The sequence below is a fragment of the Cyprinodon variegatus genome, unplaced genomic scaffold (genome assembly GCF_000732505.1).
Source record: "Cyprinodon variegatus isolate N-32 unplaced genomic scaffold, C_variegatus-1.0 Scaffold653, whole genome shotgun sequence".
In the NCBI taxonomy this organism is placed as follows: Eukaryota; Metazoa; Chordata; class Actinopteri; order Cyprinodontiformes; family Cyprinodontidae; genus Cyprinodon; species Cyprinodon variegatus.
In genome coordinates this window covers 358,859-377,119 of record NW_015151106.1, presented here as the reverse complement: position 1 = coordinate 377,119, position 18,261 = coordinate 358,859, and the positions used below count along the sequence as shown (strand labels likewise).

At 41.6% G+C, this 18,261-nt stretch overlaps 2 protein-coding genes across 2 annotated transcripts in view; one reads left to right on the top strand and one right to left on the bottom strand.

The window, feature by feature from the left end:
• Positions 1 to 13,057, top strand: part of LOC107096832 (receptor-type tyrosine-protein phosphatase-like N) — a 28,930-nt gene extending 15,873 nt beyond the window's left edge. Inside the window, exons 11-25 of the mRNA XM_015393701.1 lie at positions 1,280 to 1,428; positions 1,959 to 2,045; positions 3,670 to 3,749; positions 3,882 to 3,946; positions 4,213 to 4,422; positions 6,244 to 6,528; positions 6,726 to 6,873; positions 6,966 to 7,039; positions 7,124 to 7,201; positions 7,586 to 7,705; positions 7,778 to 7,944; positions 8,817 to 8,870; positions 8,954 to 9,018; positions 9,097 to 9,170; positions 12,731 to 13,057. Coding sequence (XP_015249187.1) covers positions 1,280 to 1,428; positions 1,959 to 2,045; positions 3,670 to 3,749; positions 3,882 to 3,946; positions 4,213 to 4,422; positions 6,244 to 6,528; positions 6,726 to 6,873; positions 6,966 to 7,039; positions 7,124 to 7,201; positions 7,586 to 7,705; positions 7,778 to 7,944; positions 8,817 to 8,870; positions 8,954 to 9,018; positions 9,097 to 9,170; positions 12,731 to 12,802 — 1,728 coding nt within the window. The 3' untranslated portion in view covers positions 12,803 to 13,057. The remainder of the gene's footprint in view (positions 1 to 1,279; positions 1,429 to 1,958; positions 2,046 to 3,669; positions 3,750 to 3,881; positions 3,947 to 4,212; positions 4,423 to 6,243; positions 6,529 to 6,725; positions 6,874 to 6,965; positions 7,040 to 7,123; positions 7,202 to 7,585; positions 7,706 to 7,777; positions 7,945 to 8,816; positions 8,871 to 8,953; positions 9,019 to 9,096; positions 9,171 to 12,730) is intronic.
• Positions 13,058 to 13,162: 105 nt separating this feature from the next.
• Positions 13,163 to 16,382, bottom strand: tuba4a (tubulin alpha 4a). Its single transcript, XM_015393708.1, has 4 exons — positions 16,255 to 16,382; positions 14,718 to 14,940; positions 14,477 to 14,625; positions 13,163 to 14,210 (listed from the first exon to the last, which is right to left on the bottom strand). Exons 1-4 carry the CDS (start codon positions 16,255 to 16,257, stop codon positions 13,236 to 13,238), a joined length of 1,350 nt encoding a protein of 449 aa, XP_015249194.1. The 5' UTR covers positions 16,258 to 16,382; the 3' UTR covers positions 13,163 to 13,235.
• Between the last annotated feature and the right edge of the window lie 1,879 nt (positions 16,383 to 18,261).

The window sequence follows — 18,261 nt, the reverse complement described above, 5'->3', positions numbered from 1 at the left end:
ATATGTGAGAAGGAGGATTTTAAATTCTATTCTGGATTTAACAGGAAGCCAATGAAGAGAAGCCAGGATAGGAGAGATATGATCTCTCTTTTTCATTTTCATCAGAACTCTGGCTGCAGCATTTTGGATCTATGACTCAAGTAAATTTGGACTGGATAAGTCGAAGCAAGTTTGTTCCCTAAAGGTTTTAGTGGGGAGTGTGCTGGAGGAGATTAGGGCACAGTGACAAAAGTGCTAAAAATGTATTTTTCTACCCATAAAAGGGAATCTGTTAAGACAAATGAGCTGATTTCCATTATTAGAGACCTTCTGCATGAGACAAAGCCTTTGCTCCTAAGATTTATCCGTTATTTCATTGAAATTTACCAATAATATCACCAAACCAAATAGAAAATAATAATAACAGAGCAAGCTTATGTAAAGCATGCCGGTTACATCACCTGAAGTGGTCTCACAATGACCTCCGACCCCTCCTTGGAAAGGTCTGAGCCTCTAGTTTCCAATGATGCTGGCCATTAGGAGGCGGGGCTAAAAATGAAAAGCTGCTGTTTCATTACTCCCGCAGAGTCACACATGTCAGGTGGAATTTTAAATATCATTTTATTTGTTTGAACAGCTATAAAACATTTTTTAGACATTTTAAAGCTCAATTTGGAAGGCATGTGGATGAAACACCAGGTGACTGTGTTTTGGCCATTTCTATGAATAGATAAACATGAGCAGGTGTCAGTTGGGCCCTGGACCGGGCCCGCCGGGCTTGAGGGGTTAAGATGCACAAATATTTTCTAACAGAGTTAGAGTTTAAACTAACAGAGGACTGAAACCTGATGGAAATTTAAAGCCTGAGTTTCATCAGATTTTCTGTGGATGTGAGCAGACCTGTGTGCAGTTCAGGGACCGTTGGATTGAAATTATCTCTACATGTTCATTTTCTACATCAGAGATGATATTTTTCGCCATTTTCATCCAGTTTTTCTCCCTCTGCTATAAATCTGAACTGAAATCAGCTCAGAGAGAGAAAAAAATATAATCACTGGAGTCTCTTACGTGTCATATCTACAGACCTGCGATCACCAGCAGATGCTGATTCTCACCTTTCCATGATTTTATTCCAATAGATCATATATTTTGTTAATAGGAACTGGAAAATATCTTTTCGTCTGATGAGTAGTGGTGCTGTGGGCTCCTTCATTTCCATAGCAACCCCTAAATCAGCATCAAGGTTGGTGAAATAAATCAGAAAAAGCCAAAGCTGATGACATTTGTTTCCACCAATCAGCTCACAGAGGCGGTGACGGCGTACAAGACTGTTATCCAGAAGGCTCCGCCCCCCGCCGCCAAAGCAGGTGGAGGAGAGCAGAGGGAGGCGACTCCGCCTGAGGCAGCCAATCAGAACAGAGAGTTTGGGTACATCGTCACCAATCAGAGGTACAGCAGCTTTAACCTCCTGGATGATCAACCAGTCGATCAGTTTGTCTGTTTGTTCGTCACGTCAGGCAGAGAAAATGTGGAAAACTGCTTGGAAAGATTTTTACTTTTAGAAGAAGAAAACAAAAATGGTCTAAAGACAGAGAGGAGGAAAGGAAAAGAAGAAGAGGGGGAGTGAATTAGGCAGGCGATAGAGGTGGAAGAATGGAGCAATATGGAGAACCAGGAAGTTAATGTTTGGAGAGAAGGGATGGCTTCCTGTCGCCCTGAGTAGGAAGCCAGAAACCAGCAGAGAGGATCAGGGGCGGGACTTCCTGTCAGAAACCAGGAAGTCCGGTAGAGGTGGTGAAGCGTCCTGAGAGTCAGGGGGTGTTTGCTTCTAGGACATGATCAGAGACCGAGGCGAGGCTGCCGGGGTGCCTTAGAGCTGCGATTGGGTCTGTAGTTTAAACCCCTCCCCCCTCTGTGTGTGTGTGTGTGTGTGAGTTAAATGGGTGTGTGTGTGTCCATGTGTGTGTTTGTCGCTGCAGCCCCCTCAGTCTGAACGACGGGGTGCGTCTGCTGCAGCTGCTGTCAGAGAGGATCGGCCTCTCCGCCGCCGCCGTCGTCAACATCAGGTGGGTCAGAGGTCAGAGGTCAGCAGCGTGCGCTTACACTGGAAAAAAGTTCTAGAAATAAGTTAAAATTTCTTAAATTAAGTGTATTTACCCTTAAATTGCATCGGTAAATGAGGTAGTTTGCCAATGGAATGAGAATTTAATTTAGATAAAATGCACTTAAAATAAGACAATGCAATTGTGTTTCCTTATTTTAAGTGTAAATAGTCTTGTTCCATATGGCAAAATGTCTCTTTTACCTCCTCAGTCTAAGAAAAAATTCATTTATTTTAATTAGAATTAGTTTTTTCCAGTGTAAAGAACGAGCCGCTGCAAAGACAAACTGGGAAAGTTTCCTGGTTTTCCTCATCGTTCCTCCAGCTTTACCTCCAACTTTCATCCTCATCTGTTTACCTGCTGCTCTTCTTCTCTGGTTTAAATTTGACCCTCATGGAGGTCAGACAGGAAGCCATGTTTACCGAATGGAGAACATCAATAAACAGTCAGCACTGGAAAAAAATTGAACTCTAGATCAGTCATTTTTTTCTTAAAATAAATGCATTTGTTCTTGGATTGAGAAGGTAAAAGAGACATTTTGCCAATGGAACAAGACAATTTATATTTAAAATAAGAAAACACAAATGCATTGTCTTATTTCCTGTGCATTTTATCTAATTATCTTATTTTAAGAGTGAAGAATACTCATTCCATTGGCAAACTATCTCATTTTCCTACTCAAAGTAAGAATAAATACACTTTTTTACTTTTTTTAAGATAATTTTTCCAGTCAGTACACTGGATAAATCTAGATAAGTCATTTTTTCTTGAAATAAGAGCATTTGTTCTTGGATTGATGAGATAAAAGTGATATTTTGCCAATAAGCAAGAACATTTACACTTAAAATAAGAAAACGAAACGGTTTAATCCTGATCAACTCAATAAAACTTCTTTATCTTATGCAACAAAATCATTTTTACAGAATCACAAAAACTAGAGTATTAAATCAAGAGACTTGTTAAAAAAAAAACATTATTTTATTTTAGTTATTTAAATTTAAAAATATATATATTTTTTATATTATTATTATTTTTTTTTTATATGTAAAAAATATAAAATAAAAAAATAAAGAATAAATAAAAATCTTTAAATGTTTGTATTTCATGTCAAAAAGGGTTGAAATTTATTTTTTATTTGATCATTTCATTTTTTCTGTACGATTTACATAAAAATAAAAACCTTGAAAATCTACATTTTAAACGCTGTTGTTCAACAAAAACAAAAACATAAAAGCAAAAGACAAAATCTAAATTAAAATTAAATAATTTTAAATAACATTAATTATTTGAAAATGTAAATAAATACATTATAAAGAAAATGATGCAAAATAAAATGTTGTTTTCATGAATATTTATTTATTTAATTATACATTTTTTTATCTTTCAAAAAAGAAAAAAATAAATAAAATTGACGGAAAAGTGTTTTTTTAATTGTTTACAGGTTGGAATCATTTGGGGATTAAAAACAAACAGTTTTGCATAAATTATAAAAATCTGGAGGAAAATGAATAACAGATGAATCATTAAACCGGATGAAAGCATCAGAGTCTGGGCGTGTTCATGGTTAATCCTGTTTCCTCCTCTGCAGCGTGGTCGGACCGGCCGTCACCTTCAGAATCAGACCAAACGCCAAGAACCTGACGGCTGCAGACGCTGCAGATAAAGCAGGTAGGATGCGCAGCTGAGAGGAGAACCGGCTCCTGGTAGGAGGATCTGAAACAGCGAGGAGGAGCTTAGAGGAGGTGGAGCCTGGAGACGAGGAAATCTCTTATTGCTCATGGATCATGTCTTTGGTTTTAGTCGCAGAGAAGAACTTCCTGGAATCAGAGACGGGATTAAAGGTCCTTCAGAGCGGCGCTGAACAGGTGAGAGCCCATGGTCCCACAGCCAGATTAGGGTGATGGAGCGGAGGCATTCCAACTGAAAAACATGAAGCTCATTTCAAAACAAAAGAGATAATGCTTTCACCACCTCTGGATGTTACTAATACCTTACTGTCTAATCTCTGTTAATCTCTCCTAATCTAAACCCAGGATTAAAAACCTTCCCTTCAGCTCTGAAGGTGTCGGTCCAGCTGAAGATCAGTTTTTTTAATAGATAAAAAGTGTGTTTTCTCCCCCACGCCGTGCAGATAAATGAGGGGAAGTCGTTGCCCCTGGCAACCAAAGTCCAGCCGGGCTCCCGCTGGGTGTTCGCCACCCTGGTGTCCATGGCGTGCATCGGCGGCATCCTGGTGGCGGCCATGACCATCGCCTGCCTGCGTCACCACGCCCATCGGCTGGCAGCTAAGAAGCTGGGCCTGGGACCCGAGGGGGGCGCCTTCAGCCACCAGGAGTACCAGGTGAGGGGGTCCAAACCACCGCTATGCGCCAAAACTCAACCATCATCAAAGGTTCGACTCCTTACAGACGATTAGAAAAGGAAGAGAAACAAAATAAAAGATGCAGATCTGATCTCTGGATCAAACAGATAAAAATACGACAGTTCAGTCAACAGAAACAAATTTATTCACTGCAGAATAAATTAAGATGAATAAAATAAAAACATATTTAAATGTCAAATCATTCTGGCTTAAATATGTAGATAAATGTACTCTTTATCAGACGATATTGTCCCAAAAGTTAGGAAATTTCTATGTTTTTTTCTTTGTTATCTTCTGCAGGCCAGTTAGTTCTACGTCAGCCTGAACCCCTAAATTCAGCCAATCATATATCAGCAGTCATCTGTCAATCAAATGTTTTCAGTCATAGCATCTTGATTCATATGTCAGCTAATATACGCAACGGTTGAAACCAGAATCCTTTCCTTTCCCATTGAGTTGCGTCCCAGTGTCCACTGGGATGGACGTCTGTGTCTTCAGCAGGCGTAGAGCTAACAGAACTGGCAGCGTTGCGAGGCAAGGGCTCAAACATGTACGCCTTCTACACCAAACCAAGCTTCTGCCGCCCTGGCGTCCTCTTCCACAACATCTTCGTCCCCGCTTTCCTCCTCTAAATAAAAAATGGATGACGGAGGAGACTCATCCACGACCTCCGACACTAAACTCTCCTCCTCTTGCATGTTTCCGCTGTCCATAGCGTTCCTTGACAGCGTCGTTTCTAAGGCCCCGTCCACACGAAGTCAAACCCTGGCCTAAACGCACAACTTTTTCACCAAACCAGCCTCTCATCCATACGAAGCCGGCGTTTCGGGGGTCTGTAAACGATCTTTTTTTTATTAAGCCTTCAGAGTGGGAAGATTTTGGAACGCCGTTTTCGCGTTTCCATCTTTACGCTCTAACCGCATTTTTTTTTTACACGCATGCGTCATAGCGTCGCCTCTAAACACGCATGCGCGACACAGTATCACAACAACAATGGCGCCGTACTGTGTTGAATGGTTGCTGCTCATGCTACTCACCCTGCTGTCGGGCTTACAACAGAATCTTCTTCTTCTGGAATATCTCCAGGAAGAACAGAGCAATATCGACCACATAGTTCAGCACCTGAATTTGACTGAACCACCAAAATGGACCCGCAGGGCAACCATGTATAAATATTAGTGCGCATGCCCAACATTTCGTCGCCTATTTTTGCTTTGGCACCACAGCGCCACTTACAGGCCTGGCATACATTTTGCAGCGTTTTCATGCATTCGTGTGGACGATCACATTTATTTTACGTCTCCGTCTTTACGACAAACGTTCTGGAAAATATTAGCGTTTCGTGTTCGTTTTGACTTCGTGTGGACGGGGCCTTAGTGCTACTTGGTCCCAATGGAATTTCCCATTGGGAACCTGCTAGCACTAAGTTGCTAACTGGTTAGCAAGATGCATCCGACAAACCGGCTACAATCAAATGCGCTTGCGACCTTCCGCCACAAGAATCCCGCCCCCTTGATAATCGACCAATCGCATTCACTTTATTCACTCGTGTAAAGTCGGGCACCACTTGGTTGAATTCGGAAATGCAACGGTTGGAACAGCCGCTTCCCTACGACTTTAAATTGGATTATATTAATTTATATCCTAATATTGGGTATTCTAACAGAAAGTGTATCTGGATATCACATCATAAAGTTATTCTTCTGGACGTTCGTCACGAATTAGGATGTTTTCTCTAAAGCTTCCAGTGTTGTATTGAAGTAGCTGTAACATCACGATGCATGCCAACGTGCTCACCAGGACCTGTGTCGCCAGCACATGGCCTCCAAAGGCGCCTTCGGACGGCTGGAGGCCGCCGCCCTGGGCGCGGTGGGAGGAGCGGGCGGAGCCGGCGGAGGCGGAGGAGGTGCAGCAGGGGGAGCCGGAGCAGCAGGAGGCGGCGGGGCGGACTCCAGGGTGAGCAGTGTGTCGTCCCAGTTCAGCGACGGAGCCCAGCCCAGTCCCAGCTCCCACAGCAGCACGCCGTCCTGGTGCGAGGAGCCGGCGCAGGCCAACATGGACATCTCCACGGGTCACATGATCCTGGTCAGAACCTGAAACTGATTTAGTTCCTCTAAATGAAACAATTTATCCCTAAACGCTCATTTCTGTTAGGCCCCTCCCCTTTCCTCTCTGCTGAGCTAAAGCTCCGCTCAGATTCAGGGCGGCAGCTTTAGTAAAGGCTTCAAATGTTAATATATTGTATCTGCGCTGTGGTTCTGGTCCCGTTGGACTCCTTTAAGGCTTACATGGAGGACCACCTGCGGAACAAGGACCGGCTGATGAAGGAGTGGGAGGCTCTGTGCTCCTACCAGGCAGAACCCAGCTCCGTATCGGTGGCTCAGAGCGACTCCAACGCCAAGAAGAACCGCTGCCCCGACTCGGTTCCCTGTGAGTGGATCCGCCCTAACTTTAAAGCTCAAACAGAGGTATTTATGGAGCAGAACTGGTGGAACCAGAACTTACTGGGCCATGTTCTGCAGACGATCACTCCAGGGTGAAGCTGAAAGCAGACAGCAACCCTTCGCGCTCCGACTACATCAATGCCAGCACCATTGTGAGTCTCCACAGATCTGAAGAACCTTAAAGTTGGATCTCTGGTGGTTCTGACGTCCGTTTGGACTTTTTTCTGAACCTGCAGATCGAACACGACCCCAGGATGCCGGCCTACATCGCCACCCAGGGGCCCCTGTCCCACACCATCTCCGACTTCTGGCAGGTGAGCTGTGGAGTAAAAAATGTTGAGATATGTCTGTTTTTAGCCTCACGGGCTCCAAACGAAGGTCATGAGAGAATCACAGCCTCCTTCATGGCATAAGGGAAGGACTGCTGTTATTAGGAGATCCATCTGACCAGTGGAAGATAGATTAACCTAACAGGGAACAGCCTTAATGAACTCAAGTTGGAAAGTTCTTTATGCCGGGGGTGGGTTGGTTCCCCTGAGGGTAGTGTGTGTGTGTTGGGATGTTGTAAGGTATAAATGAATGTACTGAATGAATTTTCTTGCTAGTTTTCTGTCTCTGAGCTGTAAGCAGCTCCCGACTCGGTTTAGGTTCCCTCCATGATCAGGTGTCATGGCCGCACTGTCCCGGTTCTTCTGCAGATGGTGTGGGAGAACGGCTGCACCGTGATCGTCATGATGACGGCTCTGGTGGAGGACGGAGAGAAGCAGTGTGACCGTTACTGGCCCGATGAGGGCTCCTCCCTCTACCACATCTACGAGGTGCGTGTTTGACGTAAAGGAGGAGACGTTTGGGTCGTCAGGCGTTACAGGTCGTCCTTCCTCCCTCCACAGGTCAACTTGGTGTCAGAACACATCTGGTGCAACGACTTCCTGGTTCGCAGCTTCTACCTGAAGAACGTGCAGACGCAGGAGACCCGCACCCTCACCCAGTTCCACTTCCTGAGCTGGCCGGCGAAGGGGATCCCCACGTCCACACGCCCCCTGCTGGACTTCCGCCGGTACTAGAGCGCTCAGACTATTCCAATCAGCCATGCTTCTTTGTGAAAGTATTCATAAGTTTTTTAAATTCCTCACATTACAAGCTCAAAGTGAAAAGATTTTATTTTTCGGGATGCTGATTGTGGTTTCCTCCAGCCCACACTTTTCAGATTCTGCTTAAGGGAAAGTTCCGGTGTGAGGTGATTTTATGAATTTAGTGTTAATCAGTAAAAAAAGTCTAATTTTTATCTCGATCACTGAGTCTGGGAGCGGCCATTTTTTCCCAAATATAGTAACCCCTCCCTCCTGACATCTTCCAGCAGTGACGTCACGGTGCGGTAAGCCTAGCGCCAAAGTCAGCTGAGTACAAAACATAGAAAGGAAAACAAGAAGAGAGGAACAAAACCTAGAACAGATAATGGATGTCTATTCTATTAACATTTCTCTATCTGTAGAATGGGGCTGTTTTATGTGTTGTCTAGGGCCCCAAGTTTTCCTAAATCCGCCCCTGGAAGGTTGTTATTATAACGTGACAAACTGTGGAGAGAAATAGAAATCAACCCCATGTCTTCACAGTATGGAACCCAGTGGCAGCAAATACAGAGAAAAGAGCAGGGGCCCTTAAATTGAGCCTTGTGGGACCCTGTAGGACTAACTTTGGACTGGATGTGTTACAAACATGAAAATTCTAAACAAATTTTTAAAAATTTGCATTAGTTTATAAAGTTTATGGCAAGGACAGCGCCATATTGCGGTGCTCTAATAGTTCTGCTGCTATAGGCTTCGACTGCTGGAGGACACAGGGACCCCTTTTTCATCCTCCTGCTTCATTGCTTTACTGTCTCCCTTCTTGTTTCCTCTCATCTGGTCACGTTCGAATGTTTGTTCTCAGGAAGGTGAATAAATGTTATCGAGGACGGTCGTGCCCCATCATCGTGCACTGCAGGTAAGCCGATGACATAACATTATACTCATGTCAACATGCAACCATTTGCAGGATTTTGACTTTTCCTCATCGTTTTTCCATAGCGACGGTACTGGTCGGACTGGGACTTACATCCTGATCGACATGGTTCTGAACCGCATGGCTAAAGGTGCAGTAGAACCCCCTCAGAGGTAAACGAACCCTCCGGGTTTCAGGGGAGTGAAGCTTTGAGTCTGTTTTCTTGCAGGGGTGAAGGAGATCGACATCGCCGCCACGCTGGAGCACGTCAGGGATCAGCGGCCTGGGATGGTTCGCACCAAGGTGAGTTCGGACAGAACTTTCTGTGCTGCACTGCGAAAACGATCTACAAGCAAAATGTCTTACATTAAGTGTATTTGGCCTTAATTTGAGTTGGTAAATATGATGATCTGCCAACGGAAACGAAATCTAGATAAGTATTTTTTTCTTAAAATACGTGCACCAACTCAAATTAAGGATAAATATACTTAATTTAAGACATTTTGACTTATTTGTAGATCATTTTTCCAGTATGTTTTTACTCCTATATTAAGTTAATACGATATTATCCACTTAGAATAAGACAATGTGTTTGGTTTTTTCTTATTTTAAATGTAAATACACTTGTTCCATTGGCAAAGTGTCTCAGTTACCTCCTAAATTCAAGAAAAATTAACTTATTTTAAGAAAAAATGACTTAAATGGATTTCAATTTTTTTGCAGTGTGAAACCTAAGAGATGCTACACTGGAAAAACAATCTAGATATAAGTAAAAATGTCTTAAATTAAATGTATTTACCCTTAATTTGAGAAGGTAAATTGGATAGTTTGCCAATGGCATGAGTATCTTTTACTCTTAAAATAAGATAATTTGATATCATGCACTTGAAGTAAGACAATGCAATTGTGTTTTCTTACTTTAAATGTAAATTTTCTTGTTCCATTGGCAAAATGTGACTTTTATCTCCTTAATCCAAGAGCAAATGCACTTATTTTAAGAAAAAATGACTTATTTAGATTCTGATTTTTTTCCAGTGTAGAAGACAGGCACTGCAAAAACAATCTAGAAATAAGTGAAAAATTGTTAAAATGTTTGTATTTGCCCTTTCATTTCAGGAAATCTGGATAAATTAACCAGTAATTTATCTACTTCAAAATTGCATTTCAGTAAAAAATCAATGCCACCAAATTCAGAGAAAGTTTTGCAGGGAGTTAGCAAAGTTAGCAAGATAATGGATAAAATGTTGTAGCCATCTTTATTTTATGGCACCGTTCATTGAATCAAAGACAATAATGGCATTTAGATCACCTTCTCCTACAGATTTAATATAATTATTACTCATATAATGATGTCTTTTCCTCCAGATAAAGTTATTCTGATTAATTTTAATGATCTTCTGAGGCATATTGAGTCCGCAGGGTAAATAATCCCAGAGAGAACTTCCATTTTAGACAACAGGATTCTACCAAAACAATGGACCATTTGTAAGGGATCAAAAACGCTAACTTGCCCTTTAAAATGTTGATCGCATTTAGTTACTTTAACACAATTGTTTTATGTCCTACCCTGCTGTTTGCATAAATAAATGCCAAAAACGGTTGAATTATGTTTTTCTGTGCAGGACTTTAATGCTTCATTTTTAAAGGAAAGGAGTTGCATGGTCTGCCAGCCGACTCACTGCCGATGTGTGACCCAAATGTGTTTCCCATTACATTCAATTTATCATATTTTCTGGCACTGCAGCAACCAGGATAAATAGTGAGATGTGGAACGAATTCAAATTGTTCACTAGTTCCAGAGGGAAGTAAAACAGAGCTATTAGTATCACTATAGACGACCTTAATTAGGTCACAAAACTTATTACCAAAAGTAAAAATGCTCAGTGTCAAAAGTTTTAAAAAGAATAAAGTCCAGAAATAAGATAAACCCGTCTTAAGTCTGATATTATCAGTGGATCGTATTTTTAAGAAAGCCTGATTGTGATTCACTAATAATTGTGGACATGCTTCATTTAATAAGGATGTATAATCTACATTTAATAAACTAATCAGTCTCCAATTTTCAGAATCAGAATCAGAATCGGGTTTATTGCCATTGTTAGTGAAGAGGTTCACAACTAGGAAATTTTTGTGGTACAGTCGTGCAACATGAAACATATATGAAATAGTAAATAAAATTATAAAAATCTCTAAAAAAACACTAGGGTATAAGGCATGCAAAAAATATACTAATATATACACTTAAGATAAAAATATGGATAAATATAAAAAGTAAAATGTTAAAATATTTATCAATAGATTCATGAAAGGCAAGAAAAAGACCTTTAATATCATCCCTGAACATGTTTAAATTTGGAAGGAAGCCCCCAAAACATCATTAAACTGTTCAATAAAGAAGAAACACTGCCCCCTGCTGTCCAACCAGGGTTTATACAGGAATGACTAATTATATTTTAATACCATTGTAGTGGTGCTTGTTTGCCAAACATCCAATTAAAGTTCCTTTAAGCTACTATTAAGGCACTGGGGTGAAGTTTCTATACGCAGGCAAAAAGATGATGGTTCTGGATGATTTATTTTCTATTTTTGCCAACAGTTAAAGAAAACAAACTTTTCTTTTATCCTACCTCTCTTGCTCTGGTAAAAACCATAGACCCCAAACCCAAAATGCCTGCTGGTCTTTTCCCAGGACCCTACATTTATGGAAAGTGGTCTGACCCACATTACTTCCTGTCATACCTCAGAACAATTCATAAAGAAAAATAATAAAACAAAAATAAATAAAATCAATTATTAACCTGTAAATAAGCTTTCTAAATAATACAAAAAATATAAATTTAGGAATGAATACAATTCAAATGGAAAAAGAAATAAAAAATAAATAGCTCCAACAGCCATCAAAAGGTACCCATGTCTCTTGTATATAAATACGACAAAATCCTTTACTATTACTACATGGCTGTGCATCTTTTTATGGTATTTGACTAATTAGATGAGCTCTTGAATGATATATTACCTACGGGAAATGAAGTTGGAAAAAAAAGTCAAGAAAAAAAGGTAAAAAGCTAATTGAAAAGTTAAAAAGTTAATAAGTCCAGCTACAAACTAAAAAAATGTAAGTACCAGAATCAGCATTAATGCCTCTAAGGTTATGTTGGACCAAAATAAAATGTTTCTTTCACTCTTTCTTCTAGAAGCATTTTTGTTGTTTTTCTTAATATATCTGGGCAAGTTAGCGTTTTTTTGACATCAAAATCTCCATATTTTAAATTTACAAAGGTAATAAGGTATTTTCCTGGATTCCAGTAACACTATTAGCTTGGCCGACTTCATCCTACCAGTAGGTGGCACTGTGACATCACAGGCCCTCTGCTCACAGTGTTGCTGTGTCACATTTAATACCTTCCTGTCTATTAGGTTATCTGCTGAAAAAAACATTAAATATACAATCAGTGATGCTGCAATTAGCATCAAATATGTTTTTATTTCCAAAACCTGCAGCAGGAAGATTAATTTCTCTGAGATTACAAATTAATCAGCTTTGGATCTTTTATAAAATCAAAAAAAGTTGCAAGGTTCAGGGTCTTTTTGCATGTTCTCCCTGTGCCAGTGTGGGTTCTCTCCAGGTACGGAGATAAGGTTTTGTCCTGGATTCCAGTAACTATTGGCTTTTAATTTGCCCTTTAAGGGGTTAATTGTATCCCTCCCCCCATGCAGCCTTTTAAATGTCCTGATCATTTAATGAATTGTAATGCCAATTAAGGACTTAATTTAATGACTTTATTTTTAATAACCTGTGGTAACCATGGCAACCAGCAGAGGGATCTGATCCAGGCTCCAGTTTAACCCGTTTTCCTCCTCAGGACCAGTTTGAGTTCGCTCTGACTGCGGTGGCGGAGGAGGTGAACGCCATCCTCAAAGCTCTGCCCCAGTGACCGTCTGCTGCCCCCCCCCACCGATGTGTTCAGGGACATCCAGAAGATAAAGGTGAACCCATCGGATCTGAATGCACCATGAGCTTCTAGTCCGCCTGGTTTAAAGTCTTGTGGTTTTATTTTGGATTAAACCAAATTTCCTCCTGTGAACTTTGACCCTCTGTGCCATCGACTCATCCTGTCTGAGTATTTAGTCGTTTACCTCAAAGCAAGATAAAAGTATATATATATATATAAAAAAAAAAAAAGATGCTATTTTGTATGGTGATACATTAAAAATAAAGTTTTGTTTCAGTGTTGCAACAAATGTTAGACTTCCTGCGTCTGAATGAGTGGATGTGAAAGAATAAAGCAGGCAGGTTTTTATTTCGTTTCATTTATTGAAGGCACAACCTAAAATGACCGATTGTGACGGAAGCTCAGCGGGGACACTTCAGTACTCTTCTCCCTCGTCTTCCTCTCCAACGCTGTCGGTTCCCACCTCCTCGTAATCCTTCTCCAGGGCGGCCATGTCCTCCCGGGCCTCTGAGAACTCGCCCTCCTCCATCCCCTCGCCGACGTACCAGTGGACGAAGGCCCGCTTGGCGTACATGAGGTCGAACTTGTGATCGAGCCGCGCCCAGGCCTCTGCGATGGCCGTGGTGTTGCTCAGCATGCAGACCGCCCGCTGCACCTTGGCCAGGTCGCCGCCGGGTACCACGGTGGGCGGCTGGTAGTTGATGCCCACCTTGAAGCCGGTGGGGCACCAGTCCACGAACTGGATGCTGCGTTTGGTCTTGATGGTGGCGATGGCGGAGTTGACGTCTTTGGGAACGACGTCGCCCCTGTACAGCAGGCAGCAGGCCATGTATTTACCGTGGCGGGGGTCGCACTTCACCATCTGGTTGGCCGGCTCGAAGCAGGCGTTCGTGATGTCAGCCACAGTCAGCTGCTCGTGGTACGCCTTCTCGGCGGAGATGACCGGGGCGTAGGTGGCCAGGGGGAAGTGGATGCGGGGATACGGCACCAGGTTGGTCTGGAACTCCGTGAGGTCCACGTTCAGGGCGCCGTCGAAGCGCAGGGAGGCGGTGATGGAGGAGACGATCTGCCCGATCAGCCTGTTCAGGTTGGTGTAGGTGGGGCGCTCGATGTCCAGGTTCCTGCGGCAGATGTCGTAGATGGCCTCGTTGTCCACCATGAAGGCGCAGTCCGAGTGCTCCAGGGTGGTGTGCGTGGTCAGGATGGAGTTATAGGGCTCCACCACAGCCGTGGACACCTGAGGAGCCGGGTACACCGCAAATTCAAGCTTGGACTTCTTTCCATAGTCGACAGAGAGGCGTTCCATCAGGAGGGAGGTGAAGCCGGAGCCGGTTCCTCCGCCGAAGGAGTGGAAGATGAGGAAACCCTGGAGACCCGTGCACTGGTCGGCCTAAATGGGGAACAAAGAAGTGTCAGAGCTCTACGGAAGAGGATTAGGCTCAAGAAAAATTAAAAATGTCAACCCATTTTTTAATTTTATCTCAGTATTAGAGAAAAAAAAAAAACTCAGAACTTAAGCTTTTACTTTGGTAGTTCTCTTCTGCTTTATAGCATGGGAATATGCATATTAGCTAGCTAAATAAATATTTTACAAGCTAAGATTTTTATAAAATCTCAGCAGGGTTCATTCAGAGAGAAACAGGAACTCAAACCCACCAGTTTGCGAGTTCTGTCCAGAACCAGGTCGATGATCTCCTTGCCGACTGTGTAGTGACCGCGGGCGTAGTTGTTGGCGGCGTCCTCTTTGCCGGTGATCAGCTGTTCCGGGTGGAAGAGCTGCCGGTAGGTTCCTGTACGAACCTCATCTGCGGAACAATAGAGACACTTAAGGTTTTTTTTTTCCCTGGTTTGGATTAATTTCAGATTAGATGTGAGAAATCAGGCAGGCAGGATTTACCGATCACAGTGGGCTCCAGATCCACAAAGATGGCTCTGGGGACGTGCTTTCCGGATCCGGTCTCGCTGAAGAAGGTGTTATAAGAGTCGTCTCCACCTCCAATGGTTTTGTCGCTGGGCATCTGACCGTCAGGCTGGATGCCGTGCTCCAGGCAGTAGAGCTCCCAGCATGCATTGCCCATCTGGGCTCCGGCCTGGCCGACATGCATTGAAATACACTCACGCTGTGGAGGAGAGGAAGGTGATGAGGCACTTTTTAAAAACTCCAAATCAACCAGAAAATATGAAACTGATGATTGAACCGCTTCAGATGACGACATCTCTTTATGAGACTTTCTAATCCTGTCAAATAAACAACTTGTTTTTAAGATTGTAGGACATGGGTTAACAGGAATTTTCAAAAAAAAAAAAAGGCACCGTTTGTAAAGTTGCGCAGTCAAACATTTTAAACATTATTTATAGTCATTTATAGTGTTTTAAGAATTTTTTTTCCTATAAATTTTTCACCAAATCCATTCACTTATAAAAATATTACTTTGTTAAATATTTAGCTCCAAATGAAAACATTTAGCAAGCTAAATATTTAGCATAAATAGTATAGAGATTCCCAGGCTTTTACTTTGGTAGTTCACTTCCGCTTTTTGGAAAGGGAATTTACATATGTAGTTCGGTAGTAAATAATTATTTAACAAACTAAATATTTAGTTTGAAGCTAAATATTTATTATTTATATTTAACAAATTAAGATTTTAATAAATGAATGTCATAGCGAAAAAAATGACCGGGGGGGGGGGGTGTAACCCTTATTCTCTTAAAACGCGCCAAATAACCACAAATGTTGCTCCTAATGTTTGACTGCTTCACTTTACAAACGGCGCCAATGAAAACAAAAGATCTGATAAATAAATAAAAGCTGCGGGGTTCCGTCCATCCTTCATGGTTCGATGAGTTTCCCGTTAACCGAAGGATTCCGTTACTGATTAGCATAAATGTGGTTTCAAATTCCTAGTTTCCGATATCCGCGCTGTTATTTGAACGCACCATTTGAGCCGCCGTGTCGTCACTTCCTCTCTTAGGTGCCTCGTTGTAGAAACCTGTTGGATCACGCTCTAACTGGGTCACATGAGTTAACCCCCCCCTCCTCCTGCCGCCAAAACCCCAGTGTGCGCAGCAAGAAAATCAGCTCCTCCCTGCTCCCCCCTCCCGCTATGTAACGTTCACGGACCTGTGGGGCGTTATCTAGCCGCCTAAAACAGTTACCGCTTTAATTTCCCCTTAAAACAAATGAAACCTTTTTTTTTTAACCTAGGAAAAAATATAGTCAATACCGGTTAATTTAGAAGTAAAAATCTGAAATGCCGAGCAGTAAAACGCATTTTTTTCTTAGTTTTAAACTGCGCCATTTGGGCCTTGTTCGACTCTACTAACCAGAAACATAAAAAATGTCCCTACGCACCTATATAAATTAACTATAACGTTATTTAAAGGTTCTCTTTATTACTAGCTGCTAATCATCCGTCCTTCCGTGTTTAACTCACCATTTTTAGGCTGTCTGTCTCCTTTGTGCCGACGTGCAAGGATGGGCTGTAGGAAGCAGAATGAAGCAGCGGGAGCGCTCGGTCTTATTTATATGTTTGCCGGAGGAGAAGGCGGGGCTTGCAGCTGTTTGAATCCGCTCTCCTCCTGACTGCAGACTGCAGATCGGGGCGTGGCTCAACCTAGAGGCGCGCCTCCAGCTCCCACAATGCATCGCAGGAGATGTACGCCAGAGAAGAAAGATGGTAAAAGAACAGAATGATTTCCCTTTTGTTTGAATGTATAGATGACAGAAGACCCCGCATCAATCGCTTTCCCGGCGATTGATGCGGGGTCGCTTTCACGGCGCTGACGTGATTTGGTGGCGCCATCTTGGGGCGGTCCACAGCTCCTCTCAGTGACATTTGTTGGAAGGCACAGAGTCAATTTAATCAACTTTTACTCTCTGAATATTGAACAAATTTTTTACAGTTTGTTCTTTTTTTGCTGAGAACAAACAAAGGGTTCATTTTATTTAAATATTCTCAGTGTGATTAAGAGTAAAACACTATTCTAATAGGATGCATATCTGTTACAAAGCACAGCCACTCATGCATGTTTATAATTTGTTATTAAAATGTACAAAAATATATTTATACAGGTATGCACAACAGTTATTTGACGTCTTATTAGTGGGTGTAAAGCAGGAAGCCCACTGTGAGCCCAGGGCCACACAGTCATCATGAAGCAACATCTATATCAGGGTTCCTCCTTTTAGCTCCTGCACCTTTCTGCACTTTTTACAGCTGCTTGAACACAGCTGAGTGAAATAACCAGGTTATTAGTAGGGCTCCGGTGTGGAAACAAAGACGCATCTAAAATATGCAGGAGAAACGCTTTCATTCACTCAGATTTAATAAAACAAAAGCTGAGAGGTTTTTATCTTTTCCTATATCCTGTAAATATCATAGACTTTTGTTAAAAAGGTTTTTAGGACCTTTTGACAAAAACTACACCTGAGAGGACTTGTTCTATATTGTTTTTTTTTTAAATGTGTAAATGGAAAATATAAAGAACTATGAGGTGATTTAAAACTAAATTATGTTATTTTACTTTTATTTACTTTGGTGTTTCCCAGTCCTTGTTCTAGTTTTAGTGATAGTTATTCTGAAGTGATGTTTTCCATGGCTTCAGTTATCTCCAATTCCTTCTCTTATCCTCTAGTGTTACACTTGGTTATTCTTTATTTAGTAGTCATTAGTTTTATTCCCCTCTATTTATTCACAAGGTTGCTGATTGCCCAAAAAAAGTGAAGCCGCCGTCCGCCATGTTGGTACTCCCCACTCCCACGGAGACGTGCAGTGAAAATGCCTACATGTGCAACACTTTAATGCAAAAACAAGCTGTTTTCTGGCTGCAGGACGACGTTCCACAGGAAATGTTACAGTCAGTGGATGAACTAACCAAGAAAATCCATATACATGCAGATGGATCCTATAGTATGGCATGACGGAGTGTCAGGGGCCAGGCTGGAGATTTTTAAAAAAATTAAAATTAAGTAAAATAACAAGAATAAAGTCGTACAATTATGAGAATAAAGTCATAAAACTACCAGATTAAAGTGACATCAAGAATAGCCATAAAATTATGAGAATAAAGTCATAAAATTATGAGAATAAAGTCGTAAAATTATGAGAATAAAGTCATAAAATTATGAGAATAAAGTCATTAAACTACCAGATTAAAGTCGCAACGAGAATAGCCATAAAATTAAGACAATAAAGTCATAAAATTACAAGAATAAAGTCATAAAATTATGAGAATAAAGTCAAAACTACCAGATTAAAGTGGCAACAAGAATAGCCACAAAATTAAGAGAATAAAGTCATAAAATTATGAGAATAAAGTCAAAACTACCAGATTAAAGTGGCAACAAGAATAGCCACAAAATTAAGAGATTAAAGTTGTAAGATTATGAGAATAATGTCGTAAAATTATGAGAATAAAGTCAAAACTACCAGATTAAAGTG

Bases quoted from the DNA above. Each gene is read 5' to 3' on its own strand.
- tuba4a (XM_015393708.1), bottom strand. The intron at 14,626-14,717 runs GTAAATCCTGCC...ATTGTTCCGCAG, and splicing joins TCTGGAGCCCACTGTGATCG to ATGAGGTTCGTACAGGAACC. The intron at 14,211-14,476 runs GTGGGTTTGAGT...TTCCCCATTTAG, and splicing joins TGGACAGAACTCGCAAACTG to GCCGACCAGTGCACGGGTCT.